General features: G+C 36.7%; 1 protein-coding gene across 1 annotated transcript; it reads left to right on the top strand.

The window, feature by feature from the left end:
* Positions 1 to 15,318: 15,318 nt before the first annotated feature.
* On the top strand, positions 15,319 to 21,275 carry prok2 (prokineticin 2). Its single transcript, XM_053499435.1, has 3 exons — positions 15,319 to 15,517; positions 20,550 to 20,675; positions 21,033 to 21,275. The coding sequence occupies exons 1-3, from the start codon at positions 15,446 to 15,448 to the stop codon at positions 21,156 to 21,158; spliced, it is 324 nt and encodes a 107-aa protein (XP_053355410.1). The 5' UTR covers positions 15,319 to 15,445; the 3' UTR covers positions 21,159 to 21,275.
* The last annotated feature ends 450 nt before the right edge of the window (positions 21,276 to 21,725 follow it).

The raw sequence follows: 21,725 nt of genomic DNA, 5'->3' as shown, positions 1-21,725 counted from the left end.
GGGACCCTTATGAATTGACTACGCTACAAATTGTTAAGATGCATCTAAGAATTTCCTAGGACTCGACTATGAACCAGGCCAAACCTATTCTGAACTGTCGCGAACTGTCTTACTGTCATGAATTGCCTACCAACTTTTGTAAAGTACCTACTACATCTCACAATTGGTTAAGACATCTCAAAAACAGCTGCAACTTCTCATAGTTTCTTTGATTTAGTATTTGGGAATGTAGTACTGTAGTTGAAATGTTTAGTCATCTTAGCAGAGTTTCCCCAGCCCCTACTGTGTATGAGAGTTTGCATCAGTGATTAACTCATAATTCTAACTACTCAAGGCTGTTCTTAACACACCACAAGGAATTTTGCATTTTCTAGACTTTGTGAATCATTAATGACTATAAATACGACAAACCACCAAAAGCTGTTTCTGTAATGCATTTACTCAACTGGGTACTTTCTCCATGTAAGAGAAATGGGGTTATAGATATCTTCGCCCCGGTTTTAACCCATGCCTGTAGTTATTAACAGAAGTGGCATGTAAAAAAATTCAATACTCTGTTACTGTGCTTAATTCTTTCTTGTATATCTCTACCTCACTTGAGTAGTTTCTGTATGTGATACCTTTTACTTCTACTCTTACATTTTTTGATAAAAGACCTGTACTTTTACAATTACACAAAAGTGCATTGATTTTCTAATCTAAACAAAAGTGTTATTGCTGTACCTCATACACCCAATGTGGGAAGGACAAGAACAATAAAATTCTACTAGTGCAAGTTTACAGAAATGACGGACAGATTATGATGAAAGTGCAGATTGTTTAGCACATCAAAGTGATTGATGGTTATCTGTGCAACAGATCTGGCCCACTTGTGCTCGGGGCCGCCATTTCTGTGCCTTCTTTTTCAAACATCTTGAATAGGCTCACTTGTCAAGTTAAAATTAAAAGCAACTTAGATAACTAGCTAACATAGTGAGAAAAGGAGTTGTGAACCTGTGAACACATTGGTTTGTTTCAAACAAACAACCATCTCATTTCTTTAACCATTTTTTAATTCTGCTTGCTAAATGACCATGTTTACTTCCATGGACTACTTGCATTGGTAGCAACTAGTTATAGCTAAGCTACCAATGTAATGAAAGAGGCTAAACAGTGCTACCTCCTATTTGCTTAATTAATGTCAAATCTTGTCACTAACAATCACTACTTAGACTCGCAAAGTCATGTTGTCAGTAGTATGCATTTCATTTGATTTAACTGAAATTTATTTAAAATACATTTTACAATTTACATTTAGCAGACACTCTTATCCAGAGCGACTTACATTTTTATCTCATTATACATCTGAGCAGTTCAGGGTTAAGGGGCCTTGCTCAAGGGCCCAACAGTGGCAACGTGGTGGTTGTGGGGTTTGAACCTGGGATCTTCCGAACCGTAGTCCAATGCCTTAACCACTGAGCTACCCCTGGCCCTAGAGCATGTACAGTGGAACCTTGGATTACGAACATAATTTGTTCCCGGAAGCGGGCTCGTATTCCAAAATACTCGTAAACCACATTTAATTTTTCCATGAGAAACAATGGAAACTCCATTACTTTAAAATAAAGTAAAAATAAAACAAATTAACCTAGACTTTACCTGGATTTAAAAATAAATCCAGACAGGTAAGTTTTTGCATGCAGGCGCTGTGTGTGTGTGTGTGTGTGTGTGTGCTTGGGTCTGTCGTTATATGTGTGCGCCGCGTAATTTGAAATTGTGCCAGATCACAAACACACACACTAAAGGCGAGAGAGAGAGAGAGAGAGAGAGAGAGAGAGTGAACCGGCACGGTGTCAAATTATGCGCGCACCAAGACATGCTCGTTTTTCAAATTAAAATTTATTAAAAATCTTTGCTTTTCTTGCGGAACACTCGCTGTACTCACAATCCGAGGTTTCACTGTACTTAGTACTTCAACTCAGGGTAAAAAATTTTAAGCGGTACTTCTAGTGGAGAACATTTTTATGCAAGTCCTTGTGCTTTTACTTGTGTATTGGGTTTGCGTTGTTCTACCAGCCCTGGTTACTAAGGGGTTTAGTTAGACACGAACAGGAATTCAGCTGTGCCAGCTTCGCAGTGAACTAGGTTTATGCACAATTTGCAAAGTTCATTGATTTTACTGCACCTATATATTTAGATTTAAAGGGATTTAAAAAAAGAAATGAAGAAACCAGAGAGAAGGCTGGCAAGCAGGGTGGAGGGAACAGTCATTCTGAGTGAGTGAGTCAGCATATGTGTGTGTGCGTGCGCGTGTAAGCGTGTGGGTGCGGATACAGGCATTTGTATGCGTGTTTAGAAATGCCACACAAAGACGCTGGCCTCCTTAATGAAGCGAGTGCCGTATGCTGTTCATCTGCGCTTGGAGCTTGTGGCAGGGTAAACAGATTGGATGGAGCTGGAAGATAATACACACATTTGCACGGAGGGAGGAAAACAGGGAAAATGAAAGAAACCGTTCTCCTCATTCTGTCACTGGGTATTTTATCCTTCCAACCAAACATTTTTCAACTTTATCTCCTCGATTTACCTTTTTTACTAACTTGCTTTGGAAAGATGTGCTTGATGATCGATACTTGATTAACTTTCTTTGGCTAGGTGAACGGATTTATGTCAGTAATTTGGAGTAAGTTGTCTTGAAGTGATGCGTTAATAAAGTTACTGAGCTCTGTAGAATGGACTACTGAACCATAGACACTATGTTTTATCTAATTATTGAACTTACTGTGCTGTGAAATGGGTACTGTTCTTACATACACGCATACACACACATGTGCACAGACACACACGCAGACATATACACACACAGCCTTACCTTTGAGAACATGATTCATGCTTCCAGTCACATTAATATTACAGCAGCAATTATACGTGATAAATGATACTCTGGCATATAGCCTTCCGGTACAATACATTCTGTGTGTATTTTCATTCTCTAAATGTTCTCGTGTATTCTGCCAGCTTCTTCAGTGCTTCATTTGAAGCAATATGCTTTGTTTTGCAGACTTTTCTCAGTTGGACAAGTTTCAACAATGTCTATTCTTCAGATTTTAAGGACCCTGAATACCAATGGGTTTTACACAAATTCACAGTCAAAACAATAAAATGAAATTCAACAGACTAGATAAATGAAATAACGTTTATAAATTTATGCAACCAAACCATGAGTAATAATCAGGGTTAAATAAATCAAATTCAAATTCAAATTTTATTTGTCACATGCACAGTCATACACAGTCTGATATGCAGTAAAGTGCTTTAGACAACTGCCCGTGATCTTAAAATAAAAGACTATGAAATAGAAAAATCAATATAAAAAGGAAAACAGAAGATAAATTTAACTAAGAAAGAATAAAATAAAATATAGAATTAAAATAAAATAACAACTGTACAGTACAAAATATGCAATAAAAGAGACATATTTGAAAATATGGAAAAGAAATATATACAATATAAGAAACATATATGAAAAATATGGTAAATAAGAAAATAAGAACAGCTGTGCAATACAAAGATATAGAATTTAGGACTATGCAACTTATGCAAGCCTATTTGTACGAGCGCAAGTTACTGCACTCTGCTGCAGAATTAATTTTATTCAACTTTTGGACAAACACATTATTTTCGAAATTCATTACACATCTGTCAGGCTTTTGTACACATCTGTCAACATGATTTCATACTCCCTCATTAAAAATGTTTTAGGCTAAGCTGTGAGCCACGAATGCACTACTATCTTCACTTCTTCATCAAAAGTGAATCTTCATCCTTGTAGCTCTGCCTTTATTGGACCAAACAGGTAAAAGTCAGTTGGAGCGAGATCAGGATTATAGGGAGGATGCTTTAACACAAAGGTTTTGTAGAGTGTGGACAGTGTGTACCGAAGTGTGCAGACGTGCATTGTCATGCAAGATCACAACACCCTTGGATAGCAATTCCCTTTATTTGACATAAGCATCTCACTGTTACAAGCCCTATTGATTGTTGAACCTTTTTCCTGATATTGTTCCAATGCTGGCCCTTGAGGAGCCCAGAAAACTGTAATAATAAAATTTCCAGCTTGACTTTTGAGCTTGGTCGGCGATTGAGGATACTCTGTAGGCTACTCTCAGGCTCGTAGTGATGAATCCATGTCTTGTCACCAATAATGATTCTCTTTAAGTCAGTTCACCTTCCTTATAATATCTGTCCAAATTTTGTTTGCAGATATCCAAACGATTCTGTTTATGCTCTCCCAAGGTGTTTCGGCACTAGGTATTCCATCAGGCCACAAAAACAAACAAACAAACAAACAAAAAAAAAACAGATGGAACATGTTCACATCTGCATAGCAGTGGCTAGGGAAACAGTAATGATAAGACATTGAATAAATTTTTGCAGCTCACATACTTTATATACTAAGTCAATACAATAATAAAAAATAAAATGAAAGGATAGAATGTAAGAAGAGGCAGTGCTTGTCAACACATGAGGCAAGCAACTGCTTGGGGGCCCATACCAGTTGGAGGTCTCCAGAGCCTGACAAACCTATTTATTATTCATAAGATAATGGTGATGAATGCTGGTTGGAGTGGCTCACTACAAATGTTTTCCCAGGGCCCCCAACAGACTCTACAATCATTAAGTATTGATATATTTTACTCCTTGACCTCCAATCACTAAAAATGTAATTGATGCTGTTTACAGTGTTATAAGTGTCACAATCCTACATTTTCATAGGCTACATTATTTATTAGAATGTGTCAGTGTGTACAATAAATAAGGTATGTATCCCCTAAAGCTGCAATTTTATTCATGAATTTGCTCAACCATTCTGTACTTAAGCCATAGATCATTATGTATAACCTTTTTTGTTGACATTCTGTAAATGCAACACCTTTGAGATTTTGCTTAAATTGTTTTTTTTTCTTTGATGCACAGTAATAATGGATTAATTGAATAGATTAATTTCCAATGTCGCATTACCTTCTCAGTTTTTGCCAATGGCCTAGAGTCAACATGACTCACATTCTCCACATGCTTATATACCCTAGACTTAGATCTAGTAGAGTGGTGTGACAGTAGCATTAACACTGATTATGTATTAAGGGTCTATAGCATTTCTTTTTTATTACAGAAGCGAATTGCAGTCTGTGTTCATGGGTACACAAGAATTATACGACAAACGCTTTGAATTAGCATGACTAAACATTTAGGAAAGAAACTGTGAAAATGAAAAAATATATATTTAAAGAAAAATGCACAATGAAAAACTTTCTGCATTAAATAAATTAAATGAACCAGCTTAACATTTGTGAACATACCAGCTAACATTGGTGGTTTGGCAGATAAGTCATAACTTTTGTTAGGAGGATTAAAAAATAAGTATTCTAGCACTGCCATGTCACCTCATCACCTCAACAGCTTGCCCTATACACACTCATTCATACATTTATTCACACCTAGAGGTAATTTCGAGTATTTACTCCACCAGATGGTGGGTTTTTAAACAGGTGACCTCAACAGAGACCCACTATGATGTGAAGAGGGCATCAAAGGCAAATTCGCTTTATTGCCATATATTTCCAGAAAACAGCATACATGGGAAACGATAAAATTCTTGCTCAAGCCTCAACACAGACAGTCAGGATTAAATCAGAGTCTCTGGGGCTGTTATATAGCAATACAACCCACTATGCCACTTTACCAACCTGTAAGTTTATGATATTTCTAAAAAAACTACTTACAGGTGTTAACATGAAATATGAAAGCCTCCGTAGTAGTAGTATTTCGTTTAATATTCAATATTCAAAAAAGAAACTTGTGACCAATGACCATATGATTAAAGATCAGAGGAAATGTAATTTTCAGTTTTGACGATTGACAATGGAAAGTCCATACTGTACTTCCTTAGAATAACCTGTGTAGCCTGAATAAGTAGGTACAGGTGGAATTCTCTGTAGGACATTCTGCTCACTCCTACTCGTGTCTATGTACAGTAATAAATTCTGAATGATGGCTGTTGGATTTCATTTAATAGACTGTCCGATGGAAAATGGACTCTCATTCTTTATTCATAAACCATCCAGATAAAGCTACACTGAGTACCAAGAACCGACACTGCATTATTTTTGGCAATCGTCAGCCAATTGTGAGCCATTTTTATTTCGACAAAACACAACCATGTAAAGATGCCTATTATATTATTTTCTTATGTGTATTTTGATTATCAATACAATATATGCAGACATTGCGGGATTTGAAGTAGGCCAAGCTTTTTATTTGCAGTTTATTTCGACATGATCGCTATGAGCGAAGTCTATGGATTCAAGGTCCTTCTCTTTATCGTAATTGATGGATTGATGGTGTTGACCTAGTAAAAGCATGACCTAATCAGTATTATATGTTCTGGTACACAAAGGAAACGTTCCATACCTCAAGGCTACATATTTTCCTTCAGCAGAGCCTCATGTGGCAGTTTGTAAGTAATTGGGCAGGGACACTATTTTGTCTGGAGTGCCTGCATACTAATGCAAGACATTTCGTCTTCAAATTTTCTTACAGTCATTTAACTCCTAGTGGTTTTTAAAAGAAACATGAGTATAAGATAGAGAGTGTGCTGAAATATATGATCATAATATTGTAGATAAAATCTAATTTATCTAGGATTTTCTATTATACGTTTACAATAAACCTAAGACAGGACGGCTTTAAAGTCTGGATCATCATGCATTTTCTCTAGATAAAATCTTCTCTCTCTCTCTTTCTCCCCCTCTCTCTCTTAAAGTTTCAGAGCTAGATATGACTTCAAACCTAACAAAAAAATTTCTAATAGAACCAGACATAACACCACTTTTTTTCCTTTAGTGTCATCTAAAGACAGTCAGAATCTGAATCTCTGTTCTGATACAATAAGAACTGTTCAATGTTCTTCTATTCAGTGTATTCAATTTGAACCTTAGCAGCAATTTATACTTTTAAAAATATTGATAAAAAACAGAAATGTTACACCATAAAAATTTGTACTGTTACAAAAAAAATGAAAACTAATTAATAATTGTGTTTGTCTTATATTATGAGCACAGGAAACAAAACATTATCATATTAATCAGTAGATTGTTCGTTGATAACCTAACGAGTATCATATTTGCTTTGTGATTAAGTTTAGTTGACATGTCTTGGTATCAAAAGGACGATTGTGCATTCTCTCTTCACACTATTAAGCCCTGTTTAGACAATGCTAGCAGAGAGACAGAGCCATCCAAATGCTTCAACTTGCTGCAATGCAAACAGATGTCACCAGGCACTGGAATACCATGTCCAGGCAATGAAACAGATTCCAAACAACTGGTTCCACTGCTGATCACCGTAGGTCTGGAAGGTCGAGAATGACAACGCCAAGACAAGACAGTCTAATTAAAACAAGGCAAACTAATTAAGATGAGACAGACTCATTTGATGACATTATTGGAGAAATCCCACAGAACATCCTGCCTGTGTTGTCAAGCTGTGATCAAAAACAGAGGCTCATTCACTCGTTATTGATTTTGTAAACATGAATGTTGAACTTTATGTTGTGGACCTCATTATTTCCAGAAACTCTGGAGCAGAGCATTTAGAATTTCTGCTGGTGATGTGCACATATAATGTTCTTGTTTATTTTTTTATTTTTTTACGTCCAATTGTGTATTTTTTTAATTATTAAATTATTATTTGGCATTAGAGCAAAAAAGGAAATAAGGTTAATAATATATTTTGTTTATTGTAATATGATGAAAATAATAAAGATAACTTTGACTATATTCAATAATGATTTCTTAAATTCTGTGGTGTAGTCCTGCTGGTTTGGCTGCTGTTCATTTTCTGACCTGTACACTGCATGTCATAGCTTATGTCACTTATCTGGTTTTCTGTCTGTATCTACTTTAAGGTTTTATCAAAAGCTGAACCTGATCATGTGTCCATCAGCTTGCTAATCATGACCCTAAGGAATGAATTGCTTATTGTTTATTTAGTTATTTGTAACTGGATAAAGTAAAAAGTAGTTACTTTTTAGAATACAATATATAAAAATATATCACACCTAATCATGCAATAACATTCTGTAATTGCTCAGTGATGCAGTGAATCTGTCAGCTTTGCCAAGAACAATGAGCCCATGGCAGAAATACAGGACAGGATGGCATCAGGGTACCACACATCTACACGCAGAAACTAATTTAGAGCATCATTCAGTCCACCTACAGTACCAGCATGGATTCAGGAGGTAGCCTTGAGGAACACAAAAAGACATGGGGAGAACATGCAAAACCCCCAGACAGTTACTGCAGCTTAGAATTAAACCCTCAACCCAATGCAAAACTACCTGATTTCTTGATCAGTTGTCCCAAAAAAAATTACATCATTTGAAATATGAATATCTAAGTAAGTACATGTCCTAGGCAAACAAAATTAAATAGTCTTCATGGTTTATTTATAAAAATTCCAACAACATATTTAAACGGATTTTATAACAAATTTCACAAAGCTTCACAAATTGTTCAATGTTTAAGTGCAACAGTAAAAGGCCTCGGTGTGATTATAGACTCCAGCCTTTCATTGAAGCTCATGTAGATAATATTACCAGGATAGCATTCTTTCACCTCAGAAATATTGCCAAGATAAGAAATATATTGTCGCTAAACGATGCAAAAAAACTAGTTCATGCTTTTATCACCTCTTGGTTTGACTATTGTAATGCCTTACTGTCTGATTGTTCAGCTAGGTGCATAAACAAGCTTCAGCTAGTCCAGAATGCAGCAGCGAGAGTCCTCACTAGAACCAAAAGATATGAGCACATCACCCCTATCTTATCTTCACTGTATTGACTCCCTGTGAAATTTCGCATTAATTTAAAAATACTACTCTTTACATATAAAGCAATAAATGGTCTCGCGCCGCATTATCTGTGTGAACTGCATTCGATCAAAGGATGCAGGCTGCTTGTCAGTACCGCGTATTATGAAAACCACAGCTGGGGGCAGAGCTTTTTCTTACAAAGCCCCGAATTCCGTGTTATGGAATAGTCTTCCAAATAGTGTTCGGGACTCAGACACAGTCTCAGAGTTTAAGTCCAGGCTAAAAACATATTTATTTAGCCAAGCATTTATATAAATAGATTTGTCTTGGGTAAAGGAACAGATCTGGGGGACTCATGGACGTAGAGTATTAGGTGAACTGGTATGTTTGGATGCTGTCTTCCTCACTCTCATTGATCACTCAGGTTTGCTGACGGTGAGGTGATTGTTTGCTTTACATCTCAGGGAGCCCTCATGTCTGTGTTTCCTTCTGGCTCTCCCTTTTAGTTATGCTGTCATAGTTAGTTCTACCGGAGTCTCTGCTTGCACTCTACAGTTAATATACATTTACATTATGCATTGTGTGACTGTGACTATACCTAACTGCCTTCTCTCCTCTTCTTTTCTTTCTCCCCCTTTCCCTCTTTCTCCCGCTCTTTCTCTTTCCTCCCTCCCCCTGTCTCCCCTTTTCACTCTTTCTCTCTCTCTCTGTCGAGCTACACATGTCGTTCCTGAGCTGCCAGTGATCCAGACTCCCTCTGCCCTCCGGACCTGTCTGACCCATCCTGGTGCCCCGCTTCTGGCTGAAGATCTCGTCACATGGATGCCCCGTGTGTCTCTTTGGGATGCGTCTGGTGTCTGGGGATGATTATCTCTACCTAGAAGACGGTTCTGGCCTCGACTGTTTCTTAGGGGACTTGACAGTTTGATAGTTCAGGACTGGAACTTCTTACAAGCCCACCTGGGTCTTTAATAACTACCTGGACTCCATATTAACATCAATTAACATCAACTATTATAGCTGAACTGCCTGCCAACTAACACACTGTATAAATGCAGATCATTTACTGCTTTCTGTTTCACCCAAATGAAGATGGGTTCCCTGTTGAGTCTGGTTCCTCTCAAGGTTTCTTCCTATTACCATCTCAGGGAGTTTTTCCTTGCCACTGTCGCCCTCGGCTTGCTTACCAGGGACAAACTGACCATTTTGATTCATACACATTCACATTCCATACAAACTTAAATAATTCCTTTTATTGTGTAAAGCTGCTTTGCGACAATGACAATTGCTAAAAGCGCTATACAAATAAAATTGAATTGAATTCAATTTAATATGCCAAGCAAACTGAAGCATATCTTGTGTAACATTCTCCAGCGCCTAAATGATTCTCTAGGCTTGTAGGAAGACATCACAAGGTGTCAAATCAGGTGAACGTGATGGCCATTTTAACAGCACATTGTCATTATCACTGGATGTAAAAAAAAAACCCAGTAAACTTACTTGACACCCTGTATATAAAAAACAATTAAAGCAATACTATGATTATTCTATTCTATTCTATTCTATTCTATTCTATTCTATTCTATTCTTTTCTATTCTATTCTATTCTTTTCTATTCTATTCTATTCTATTCTATTCAAAATTATAACATTTATATTGGTGTAACATTTAGAGTGTTACTGTAATGGAAGTCCTGAGATGACATGAAAAGCATGTGTTGTGTCATGTGGTCTAAGGCAATACATTTATGGGCTACAATGAACAGAGGTGCTAATAGGTGAGAGTAAAGTGTTTGCTTGGGTTGATCAGGGTCAGATCTCGGGGGGGAAAGCTGTCTAATTGTGTCTAGTTGTTAAAGCTCTGATGGCCTTGAGTCATCTGCCGGAGAGGACAGGTTGGAAGTGCTGTTGAGTGGGGTCATTGACCCAGCTGTTATTTGTTAATCCTTTAGTGGCTCATTCTTATGAGGTGGAAGAGTAAGAAGCAATTGATCAGGTGAATGTGGAGAGAAGAACTAAAATATCAGTGGCTCTAGCAGCTTTTTTTCTGCCTTAGGGGGAAAAAAACAGTTACATTTATTCGTAATGTGCAGTGGATAGATGTTACGTGATCCTTATGGCATACTTTTATTGTCTTCTTTACACTTTCTTGCTCTTTGTACACAAAAACTGACTACAAAGTTTGTTTATACATTTAAACAGATGAACCATCTCTCATCATTCACAGTTTTCAAATAGATTATTGAACTTTGCTTCATACCTTTTTTTTTAAATAATAATAATAATAATAATAATAATAATAATAATAATTAGAACTTTATTAATCCCAGAGGGAAATTGCTTCTTCGCGTATCCCAGCGTAACTGGGGTCAGAGCGCAGGGTCAGCCATGATACAGCGCCCAAGGAGCAGTTAGGGTTAAGGACCTTGCTCAAGGGCCCAACAGTGGCAACCTGGTGGAGCAAACCGCCGATCTTCTGACATTCATTACAAAAACTCCTTAACCCTTTGAGCTACCACTGCCCCACTTTAATTATATTAGTTAAATTAGATAGCTACACTGCCTTGTGAAAAAAAAAAAAGCATATGTAAAGTCAAGTGTGGGAATGATACTGCATGCTCCCAGGAACATTCTTGCAAGTGTCAACAAAGGCCTTTTTTATTATTATTATTTTAATTCTACCCCCCCCCCCCCCATTTATTCAATTCTATTTTATTCAATTTAATTCTATTTTATTACATGTAAATCCCACAGCTAAAAGTTTTCTATATTTTCTATATTTGTATAATTTCTTATTATTGTATTATTTTTTATTTAAATATTCTTATTTGAATATTCTATTTTCTTTTTTAAATTTTAGGTCATGGCCTGTTGTACAAGCATTTCACTTTATATCATCCTGTGTATGACTGTGTATGTAACAAATTAAATTTAAATCTTGATTCAAATTTTGATTTCTTTATTTATTTATTTTTTAAATCCTGGAATACTGTGTACAGGTGCAATTAGGGGGGAAAAGTCATTGATGGTCATTTACTGTAGTATATTCAGGTCGTCAGCTGACTTCATTTTATTTCCACATAATGTTAATGAGTAACATCTTTACATGACTAGAGAATACATCTTTATCACTAATGGCAATGGCATGGTTGTTTAAGAAATTAAAAGCTTCTCCAAGCATCAATTAGGGATAAAAGAAGTGTTGCTAGCTGAAAAATATTCATCACTTCAGTATATATCCAAGCAAAGACTATTAAGAATTTGTTGCAATCAGTCTATCTATCTATCTATCTATCTATAGATATAAATTACCCTTATGCTGTCTCTGTCTAAAATTACATGTGGGTAACTATTTGATAGCATTGAATAAAAAATCTTAAGTAATTAAGATATTCATACATGCAATTTGAGACCAAAAATGGCCTTTGCACACATTTTGTAAAGTGAAATGTGGGTGTGAGCATGGTGACCAAGTGAGTAGTGAAATGTCAAAATCCTGTAAACCTTCACAGAGAACTGCATGCTCTGTTCTTCTCTTTCAGGCCAAGGCTACCATTCAATATTTTCAGCCGGGGGCGAATTGAGTTTCTACGTGTGATAAACTGAAGCCTGCTTTTATACTACAATTTAAAAAGAAGCAGATCATAATTTTATACTTGCTGTATTAAATATTTTTGTTATACGCTCTGTTTATCTAGTAGTTGCATTTAGAGTGTGGTGTATCACAGCATAGTGTGTGTAGTCCTATAGTGTATAGCATGTGCTGGAATTAATATTGGGCTTTTATTATGTGGTAGGTTACTTCATGTTTATAGTTTTAACTAGCACATTGCAGTCTACAGCAGAGATGAAAACAGACGCTTGTTTGAAGGTAGAGAAACCATAACAGCTTGGCGCAGTGTTGAAAATGACAACGCCAACTTCGGCTAATCATCATGAACAGCACTGCCTTCTGATTAGGACATACAAAGACACTGCTACTTCATACTGACACTGATACACATCTTTACAAAAACCCTCATTCAGACTTCATTAAGCTATTTGACATGAGCATGATGTCTTGAATAACAGAATATCTGGCATGAGGGTGCAGGCTGTGTGCCGAAGATATCACGTGCATGCTGAGAGAGGTTTTAGAATTTCAAAGATTCTGGGGTTAAATCTCAAAAATAGTGAAAATGCATATATATATATATATATATATAAGTAAGCTCAAATGACACATTTTATGCAACAATGTCCCCAAAAACAATAAATCACATGACAGACACTTCTGAAATAATATGATAAAATAAAATAATAAGCCGTTAAATTCCTTCTTTACCGTGAATTTTAAATTTAGTTATGTACAATTAAATATAATCAATACCCGAACTATACAGTATATTAAACATACTAAACTGAGCTAGTCAAAAAGTCCTAAGCACCACATAGGTTCATAGAAGGTGAAGAAAATATAGTAGGTCATATGTAAATTGCATGCAAAATTAAAATTCAGGTCATGAGAAAAGGACAGGTGGACATTGATCATCTCAGGTGCTATTTTATAAGCCTTGTATTGTTGCTGCTGTAGATTATCGCCTGGCTCTAAAATATCATCGGGAAAGGTTGATGGGGGCTGAGCTGATTTAGGGTATCCTTGAAATATTCAAGCCACCAATTATCCTTCTCTTCTTTGGTTAAAAGCACTTTGCCTGATCGATCTTTAATAGGTCGACTGCTAGTGGACCGAGATAGTTCATGGGGTAGCACCTGCGGCTTCCCCAACCTCATCGCCTTTTACTTCAACCCAGTCATGCATGTCCCTTCAGGTGCTTCGCTTGACTTGTCGATCGAGGTCACGGTAGGCCTGGTTGGCTCTAGCTCGTTCACCTTCAGATGCTTGATCACATATATTTAGATCACATATAGTTCTTTTTATGTGCCTCTTCTTTGGCCAATCAATCATTTTGCAATTGTTATGATTGCTTCTTGAAGCTAGCTCCAGTCCTTTTCAAAGTCTGCTGGCTCAGCGAGTGCTTTGAAGTGGTTTTGAATTTCTAGACGGAAGCTGCCTGCCACATGTCAATCCTTTATCTGTAAGAAAATCGAATAGCCAGGATCGCTGAGTGCGACAACAGTGCCAACAGTCTTTAGAGACAAAGACAGAGCTTGGCCACGAGGCTAACCTGCATGTCTTTGGACTGTGTGAGGAAAAAGGAGTACTCCGAGAAAACCCACCAAGCACAGGGAGAACACAGACCTGTGAAGTTCCAGGCACACAGACCTGAGGCCAGAGTTTAACCCCTATCCTAAAGGTGGAAGCCTTTCTGGAATATTTCTTGCAAGAACAGTATTATCAATGCATTTGCACATCTCATAAAGCACCATGATGAAACTGGCTCTCATGAAGACCTTCTCAGAAAAGCAAGACCAAAACTTAGCTCTGTTTTAGAGGAGAATTTCATTTAGAGTTACCAGCACCTCGAATTAGAGCCATTATAAAGGCTTTACAGATCATGAGTATCAGATACATCTCAACATTACTTGTTTAATAAAAGATATTATTGCATATTTTGGACACTTTTAGCATTGCTTTACAATGTAGAAAGAAATAAAAGACAGAAAGGACCATGGATTTAAAAAGTGATCCCAAATTTTTTGACTGGTTGTGTATGTGACTGTATTTAACACATTACAGTATTGGAAAGATTGTTGCAGTAAACGTCTTAAATATATACAGTACATAATGTAATACCACACTCCACTTAATATGTTCATTTTATTTTTTATTATTATTATTTTTTTTTTTACGGTGTTCCACTTGTTTACAAGCAGAAGCGTAAATATATGATAAAAGAATGTGCGTCAAAGAACATTTTATGTCAAGATCTGGTTTTGAACCTTGTTCCTAACATTCAAGGGCACTGCAGCTGAAAATGTTACACGTTCATTGATGAATCACTGCTTTAATTTCTGGTCAGGCGTTTTTTCCCTCGTTTTTATTTTACGTTCCTATGCTGGTATAGATTCTCCTTGACCCACAGAGTGGATTTTAAATCCAAACTGAAATATTTGCAAGTAACCTCGGGAGTAGGTGAGAGTCAGGGATGTTTTCTTTGTCCTTTCTTTTCTAAGCATTGTGGTAAAATAATACTTTAGCCTTGACAAATTTGGAGCAAGGTATTTGAACAGGAATTCATTTTAGGTTTTGAGAGAGCCCCATTTTTGAAATACCTTTGAAAATAAATAAAAACTTTCCTCCACTAGCAGGCTTAAAATTAGATATGAAATAAATAATAATACATCCATTTAAAATTCCACCTTTACTCACTGCGCCCTTATCATTTTTTTTTTTTTAAAGGAATATGTGAATGGCTTACAGTGTATCTGAAAGGAGCACACTGCTCATAAATCAATCTTGAAGGCCACCTCTTGCTCCTACAACCTCACACACTTACCACACCTACATCACCTACCACACACGCACATTATGAGACAGTCCTGTTCAATCAGAACCTTATGGTAGGTTGAGTATAAGCGTAATTTACTTTCACACAACCACATCATTTTGTGTTTCGGATCTCCAAGAGGTGAAAGAGAGTGTGTGAGCCATGAAGCCCAGCTACTGTTTGCTTTTCTCCTTGCTGTTGGTGACGTATTGCTCTGCTGCCATCATCACAGGGGTAAGTGAAGTAGATTTAAGCAGGGAATTTTTAACAGGCTTAATTAAAGGAATTACTTAAAAAAAAAATCTTCATTGGGATTATAAGGTTATTTGTACCATTGACATAGTGATTAACAATATGATATATCAGATTTGGGGAATGTGTTTGACATTAATTATTGTGCTATATTGTTTTTGTATCAATATTACTTTTATTATTATTATTATTATTATTATTATTATTATTATTATTACCCTCATTTTCTTTTCTGGTTAATGTTAAAGTGTATCACAGTGCTGCAGTGTAACGAGACAGAACCTATTACAAAACTTTGAAGTCACTTTTTGATATTCAAAATCTAATTACAGAAAGAAGTTTGGCAAAAGAATTAACAGTCCTCATTTAATTATCATTTAAGGATATGTAGGCAATGTAGTTGGGGGAAAGATTCTATGCCCTCTCAGACATAATATAAATACCTGCAGTTTGATATTCAAAATCAAGCAATGCATTAATTAAATTAGTCTGCCAATGAATGTCAAAATAAAGGCAATACATACTATGTCACGAATTTATTGCTGTTATTAAAATGAAGCCCAACCCTGTTGTGGGTATATTGAATTCATACAGTAAGTACTGTTGTTAATGGTGGAATTTAAAGAGAATAGTTGCAATTAAAATAACTAGATATAGGAGTCTTTTTCAGTGCTGATAACTAATGTTGGCTATTTATTTTTCATTAAAAATAACAATAAAACATTTTGGGGTGAAGCATTTCACCTTTATCATTAGGGTCCAAGCACTATAGGGTGCGCAGGACCCTTTTGTTTTCCTAAGGATTATTATTTTTTCCCATATTTTTGGACTTTTTGGGGATCTAAACATGTTTAAACAGTCATGGAAATTAGCAGACAGTTTGGAATATTAATAACTTTATAATTATATAATAATTATTTTTAATAATAAAAATTATTAATAACTTTCTGTGTGGCACTATATTGAGTGACATTATGTTCACTGACACGTTTAGTGACATCATAGTGTGATGCTTATTTTTCAGCATCTGCGGCCTGTTAACACACACACACACACACACACACACCCATTGGGCCCATCATTGTTGCTTGCAACTATATTTTACATTTATTTTAATGATTTGTCAATACTGTAAGTACAAATTGAAGGGAAGACCACATTTCTTGTGCCTTTGTAAGAGGTCTAAAGAGAGAATCTCTCTGTGATAATCAGTGTCAGACTTAAAATCCCAGAACACTGCAGGTCCTGCTAGCATGGTTACTATACATCAAATGTACTCTTGAGTACCATTGTTTCATGCTTGTACAGTGTTTGTGTGTCTACAGTCAAGTCAACCGGGTCACTGGTGTTTATTGGTGACCTGAGTGCTGATAAAACTAGCAGGATGAATTCTGAAGTATATAGGGCTAAGCTTTCTGTTCAGATTTAGCCAAGTGCATGGAAGGATGCTTTTTGCAGCTGCAGTAAAGACTTGGCAAAGCATCTCGATGGAGGAAACTCAGCATTTGATAAATTTCATACATTCTAGAATTTCAGCAATAGCTCAGTTTATATATAATTAGATTCACTGATAAGGTTTTGGTGTGGGCTGTGGTCCTAAGGAGGTGAGAATGTAACACTTCCCCCAGCTTTCCCAACATGTGGTTGGCCACTCTCCTAAGAGCAAGGTGAGTGAGCATTTTATTATGGACCCAACCAGTGGACCAGAGCACAGCCATTTTTTTACTTTGACAGCCAGCAGTGGATGGAATAAGCCAGCATTTAAGGCATTATCTTATCAGTCAAGCACAGATCAGCTCATTGAACTGGCATGCAAAGATGACCAGTACTGAAGTTACAGTCAAAAGGATCTGCCTTGACACTATGCATGAGAGTCAATGACTTGTGCAACCAGCCTCATGCCCATCACAGAAGTACCAATTCTGTATCAGGGCAACTGGGACAGTTCAAGACAGACATCTTGATCATATAAGCATCTAAGTCTGTGTCAGAGTGAGCAGTTTGCACCACCTGCTCCGCAGCAGTAGCAATCACACAGTTTCTTACAATATTTTCATGTTACCTGCACAGATCATACTCTCTGGGAAGTTTTCATCTGCTACAGCATTGATTTACTCCAGTGCTGCTGGAAGCTTCATTGACCACTCAATCGTCAACAAGCTCCAGCTGGCACTACAACGGCTTCAATTCCCTGAGGGTTTAAGCCCTGGAAAGAGGAGTTATTGGGAAATCGTTCACTTCAAGTCAATACATCTCATTCCTTGTCAGATTTAAAACCGAAGTCTCCCTTGACCCTAGGCTCCCCATGGATGCAACCCCATGATCCCCAAATACATACATCATGGAAGGAGAAGCAATCCCACACTGGTCAGCACACTGCTCACCCCATCCAAACCCCTTCCATCACATTGGTATTAACAACCCTTCCAAGTTTTGGCTTTCCCTGAATCCCTGGTTTAAATGAACATTCATAGGGCAAAAAGGGGTGCTCATGGACCAAGATAAAGTGTCACCAGAGACAATACAGCTTATTTCCACTATCATTAAAGGACCTCAGAATTTCTTGGAATTTAAAACTTTTACCACTGTTTTTATCTGAGGTTTAAGCGTGATTTCCATGCCAGTCACCTTCTTTCTCAAGAATGGGACAAAACACCTTCACTGGATGCCAACAGCCATATAGGCCTCTATGAGACTCAAAGATTCCTTTACAACAGCCCCTTATTTAAATACCATGACCCCTCTCAAACTTTTTATGTGGAAATTTTTAGTGCCAGGTGTCAGGTCTGTTTTTTCTCAAATGTTTTGAGGTAAGGCCAGATTGCACACAGTGGATTTTTTTCTTGGTAAATATCTGAGCTAAATGCAATTATGATGTAGCCAACTGAGAACACCTCACTGTAAAACTGGCCTTGAAAGAAATCTTGGTGTACATCAAAACAGCCAAGTGTCAAGCCTGGTGGGCCCTGTAATTTACTAAATTTAATAATGTAACAGCAGATTTCCTCGCCCACATGCACCCTAAAGAAACTGCTAAAGAACCCATCCTGCCTAGAATATGTTTTGTAGGGGTAATTATCTGGGAGGCTAAACGAGAGATCAAAAGCACACCAACAACTAAAATCCCAGAGAAATGTCATGCGGGGAGAAAATCTCTACCACCTAACCTTAGAGCCTGAGTCATCAGTTGGGCTTCTAAATCTCCAGCCAGTTTGTGAACAGGAATTGGATTGTTTTAGATTAGATTAGTCTCTCCTTGATTGATCTATTTGGCCTTACCCAGCCTTCACCTGTAAACACTTTTCTGGCCTGGTGTGACACTGTGTCAGTTAAAGTAGATCTGACTTCTTAGGGCGCTAGGTGGAAAGGGCTCCAAAAGGAATGCCTTTAATGTATACATTTTCAAGAAATAGAAAAGCAACCCACAGAAACTATATCGTGCTTTCTTCTTTCTTAGACGATGTGGATGTATGATACATAGTGGGGATGTTTAATTATAGCAAACAACAAATAAGGTCCTAAATAGATGCATGAAAGCCAAATCTGATATATTTATAAATTATTATAAATCCTATCCAATTACTATTTTCCTAGTCAATGAAGAACAATATGTGGATCAAGTTCAAGTATTTAGTCACTGCAAAACATGTGCCCTCACCCACCATGTATTCCAGTTCTAGTTCCACTCTGTGAAGAAAGCATTTTTAATGTAAGACACAGTCTTTGTCCTAATCTGTGTTTTATGGTCAAGGTTTGTTCTGTCACAGTTGGTTATCACAAGTTCTCAACTACTAGTTCCCAGGTTACTGTATTTATGTTTCCAGATTCAAGTTAAAATAATAAGTTTATTTATTCCAAGTCCTTTGCAGCATCATTTTAAAGACAATGCAGGACATATGTCTACCTAACAGAAGAAATAAACCAACTTAAACGACTTAACAAACGTAGAAATCCTTAACAAGAAATCCTTATCCAAGATGCATGCTGAAAATTTCTGACTGTTCTACAACAAAACTATCCCTCAAATCCCGTAGTTTGCCATTCTTCCAATACCATGTAACAATAGATGCCAATGCCTGACAGCTTTTTGCTTTTGAGGCTTTCTCAAACAATTTGTGCCTTCCTCTGTCATCTTGCTGCAAATTGAGCAAAAATGATCAAAATCTACCTGATAACAACAGGCAGAAGAGCCCCTTTTTTTGCATTGTTGTGAGATGTATTTAACTAGCTTTCAGAATAAAGGAGTGTGGATAGCAATTGTGTATGATCATGGCATAGGCACCGATATTACACACCTTGCTGGATATATGTCAGTGGAACAAACAAACTGTTGTAAAGGATTAAGGGAAGAAGCTATTATGCCATTTTAATCCAGCTGGATTCAGAATCCACATTTAGAAGGTGATGGTCATGTGATTGTATGTTCCTATCTGATTTTCTACTGAAGATTCTATGCACCTTGTAACAACCTCAGACACATGAAATTCTAATTTCACTGCTTTTTATCATTTCTTTTACTTTTTTCCTCTTGACTGACCTTTTCTTTGGTTGCTAAAGACAAGCAGATTACACATTAAAGTTAGCAAGTTTTTATTTAGCCTGTAAATAAGGGACTTGAACAGGGGTAGGCAAGTTCAGCTTCAATGCTAATCAAACAAACAAGCTAATCAAGGTCTTCAGCAATACCGAGGCTATAGGCAGGTGAAAACTAGTCAATAGTTTGGATGTTTCATGAATCACATGCGACTTCGGTTACATGTCACTCAAATCTGCTTTTGTTTTTTATGGAACCTGGTAAAGTTCCCTTCTGTTCTGTAAAAATGGTGACCAGTATCTATACCTCCCTTTATGGTAAAAAGTAAAACATTTTGAATGTCCTTGTCACAAATTGGCGTCACGTTAATACTGACTAATAATTCTACCTTTAGAAATGTCTTTCATTACAATTTCATAACATTCCTGAAATTTATTAAATCAAATCAATATACTGTCTATTTCTGTGTGTGTGTGTCAGTCATGTGAAAAAGATTCGCAGTGTGGTGGTGGTATGTGCTGCGCAGTCAGTTTGTGGATACGCAGCCTTCGGATGTGTATGCCAATGGGACTGGAGGGAGAAGAGTGCCATCCTATGAGCCATAAGGTAAAATTACTCGTTTTTCTCCCTCATTCTTTATTCCTACCTGAGTATAATATTTTTATAAATCATGTTTTGCTATTAAATTAGTATATTTTTAAGATCTAGATGTTATTTAAGAGTACTAACATGCAGTACTGTGCAAAAGTCTTACTCGAATGCAAATTGCTGTAGCAAGAGAGACAAGTTTGTTAAAATACAAACAAATACAAATATTTTGTTAAAATATATATTTAACTGTTTAATTTGGGCTATCCGATTTTTCGTTTATCCATATTGAAGCCACATAGATGTCTAAAAGTTTACCAGAGCATTTCTATATTTTCTAACTTGTATTCTTATTGCAATAATTGTTATCTACAGGTTCCATTCAATGGAAAGAGACTCCATCATACCTGCCCATGTTTGCCAAATCTGGCATGTATTACTACAGAGAAAGGCCATTCTAGATGTCTTTCACCGTCCAAATTCCAAGATTATTATCTCTGAATAAAATGCATCCTCAAATGTGGAAGGCTGTATAAAATGTATAGTGGCATTTTGTTTGATTAATTTATGGAAAACTACTATTTATCAAGAAACAAACCCTTTAAAATATATGCCTTAATGTCTGTGTTATAAAAATAAAAGGTTATAATTATATATTCACTGAAAACAAAATGTATAAATTAAAAATAAAGCACTGTACTTTATTTTGTTTATTTGGGTGATGAAATTAATCATTACACAAAAGATCTAACAGTGTAAAGCCACATGGTGTCAAAGAAGAGTCATATTGCTTCCTCATAGCTCCAAAGTCCTGCCCTTAAAATAGGCTTGGGTTACTCTCTTTAAAGGACCATGTAGGTTTTCTTCAGGTTCACCCTTTTTTCTCACACTTTCCCAAACCATGCTGGTAGGTCAATTTAACCCTGAGTGTGACTATGTGAGAGAATGTGTGTATGTGGTGCCCTGTGATGGACTGGCAAATTTGCTTACACCTTGTTCCCATGCTTCGGATCCAGTGCAGCCTTGACAAAGTGGTTAACTGAAATTAAGTGAAATGAATAACTAGGA

The sequence above is a fragment of the Clarias gariepinus genome, chromosome 6, assembly GCF_024256425.1.
Source record: "Clarias gariepinus isolate MV-2021 ecotype Netherlands chromosome 6, CGAR_prim_01v2, whole genome shotgun sequence".
Classification (NCBI taxonomy): Eukaryota; Metazoa; Chordata; class Actinopteri; order Siluriformes; family Clariidae; genus Clarias; species Clarias gariepinus.
The sequence above is the reverse complement of the archived record's forward strand: the minus strand, read 5'-3'. Positions and strand labels throughout refer to the sequence as shown.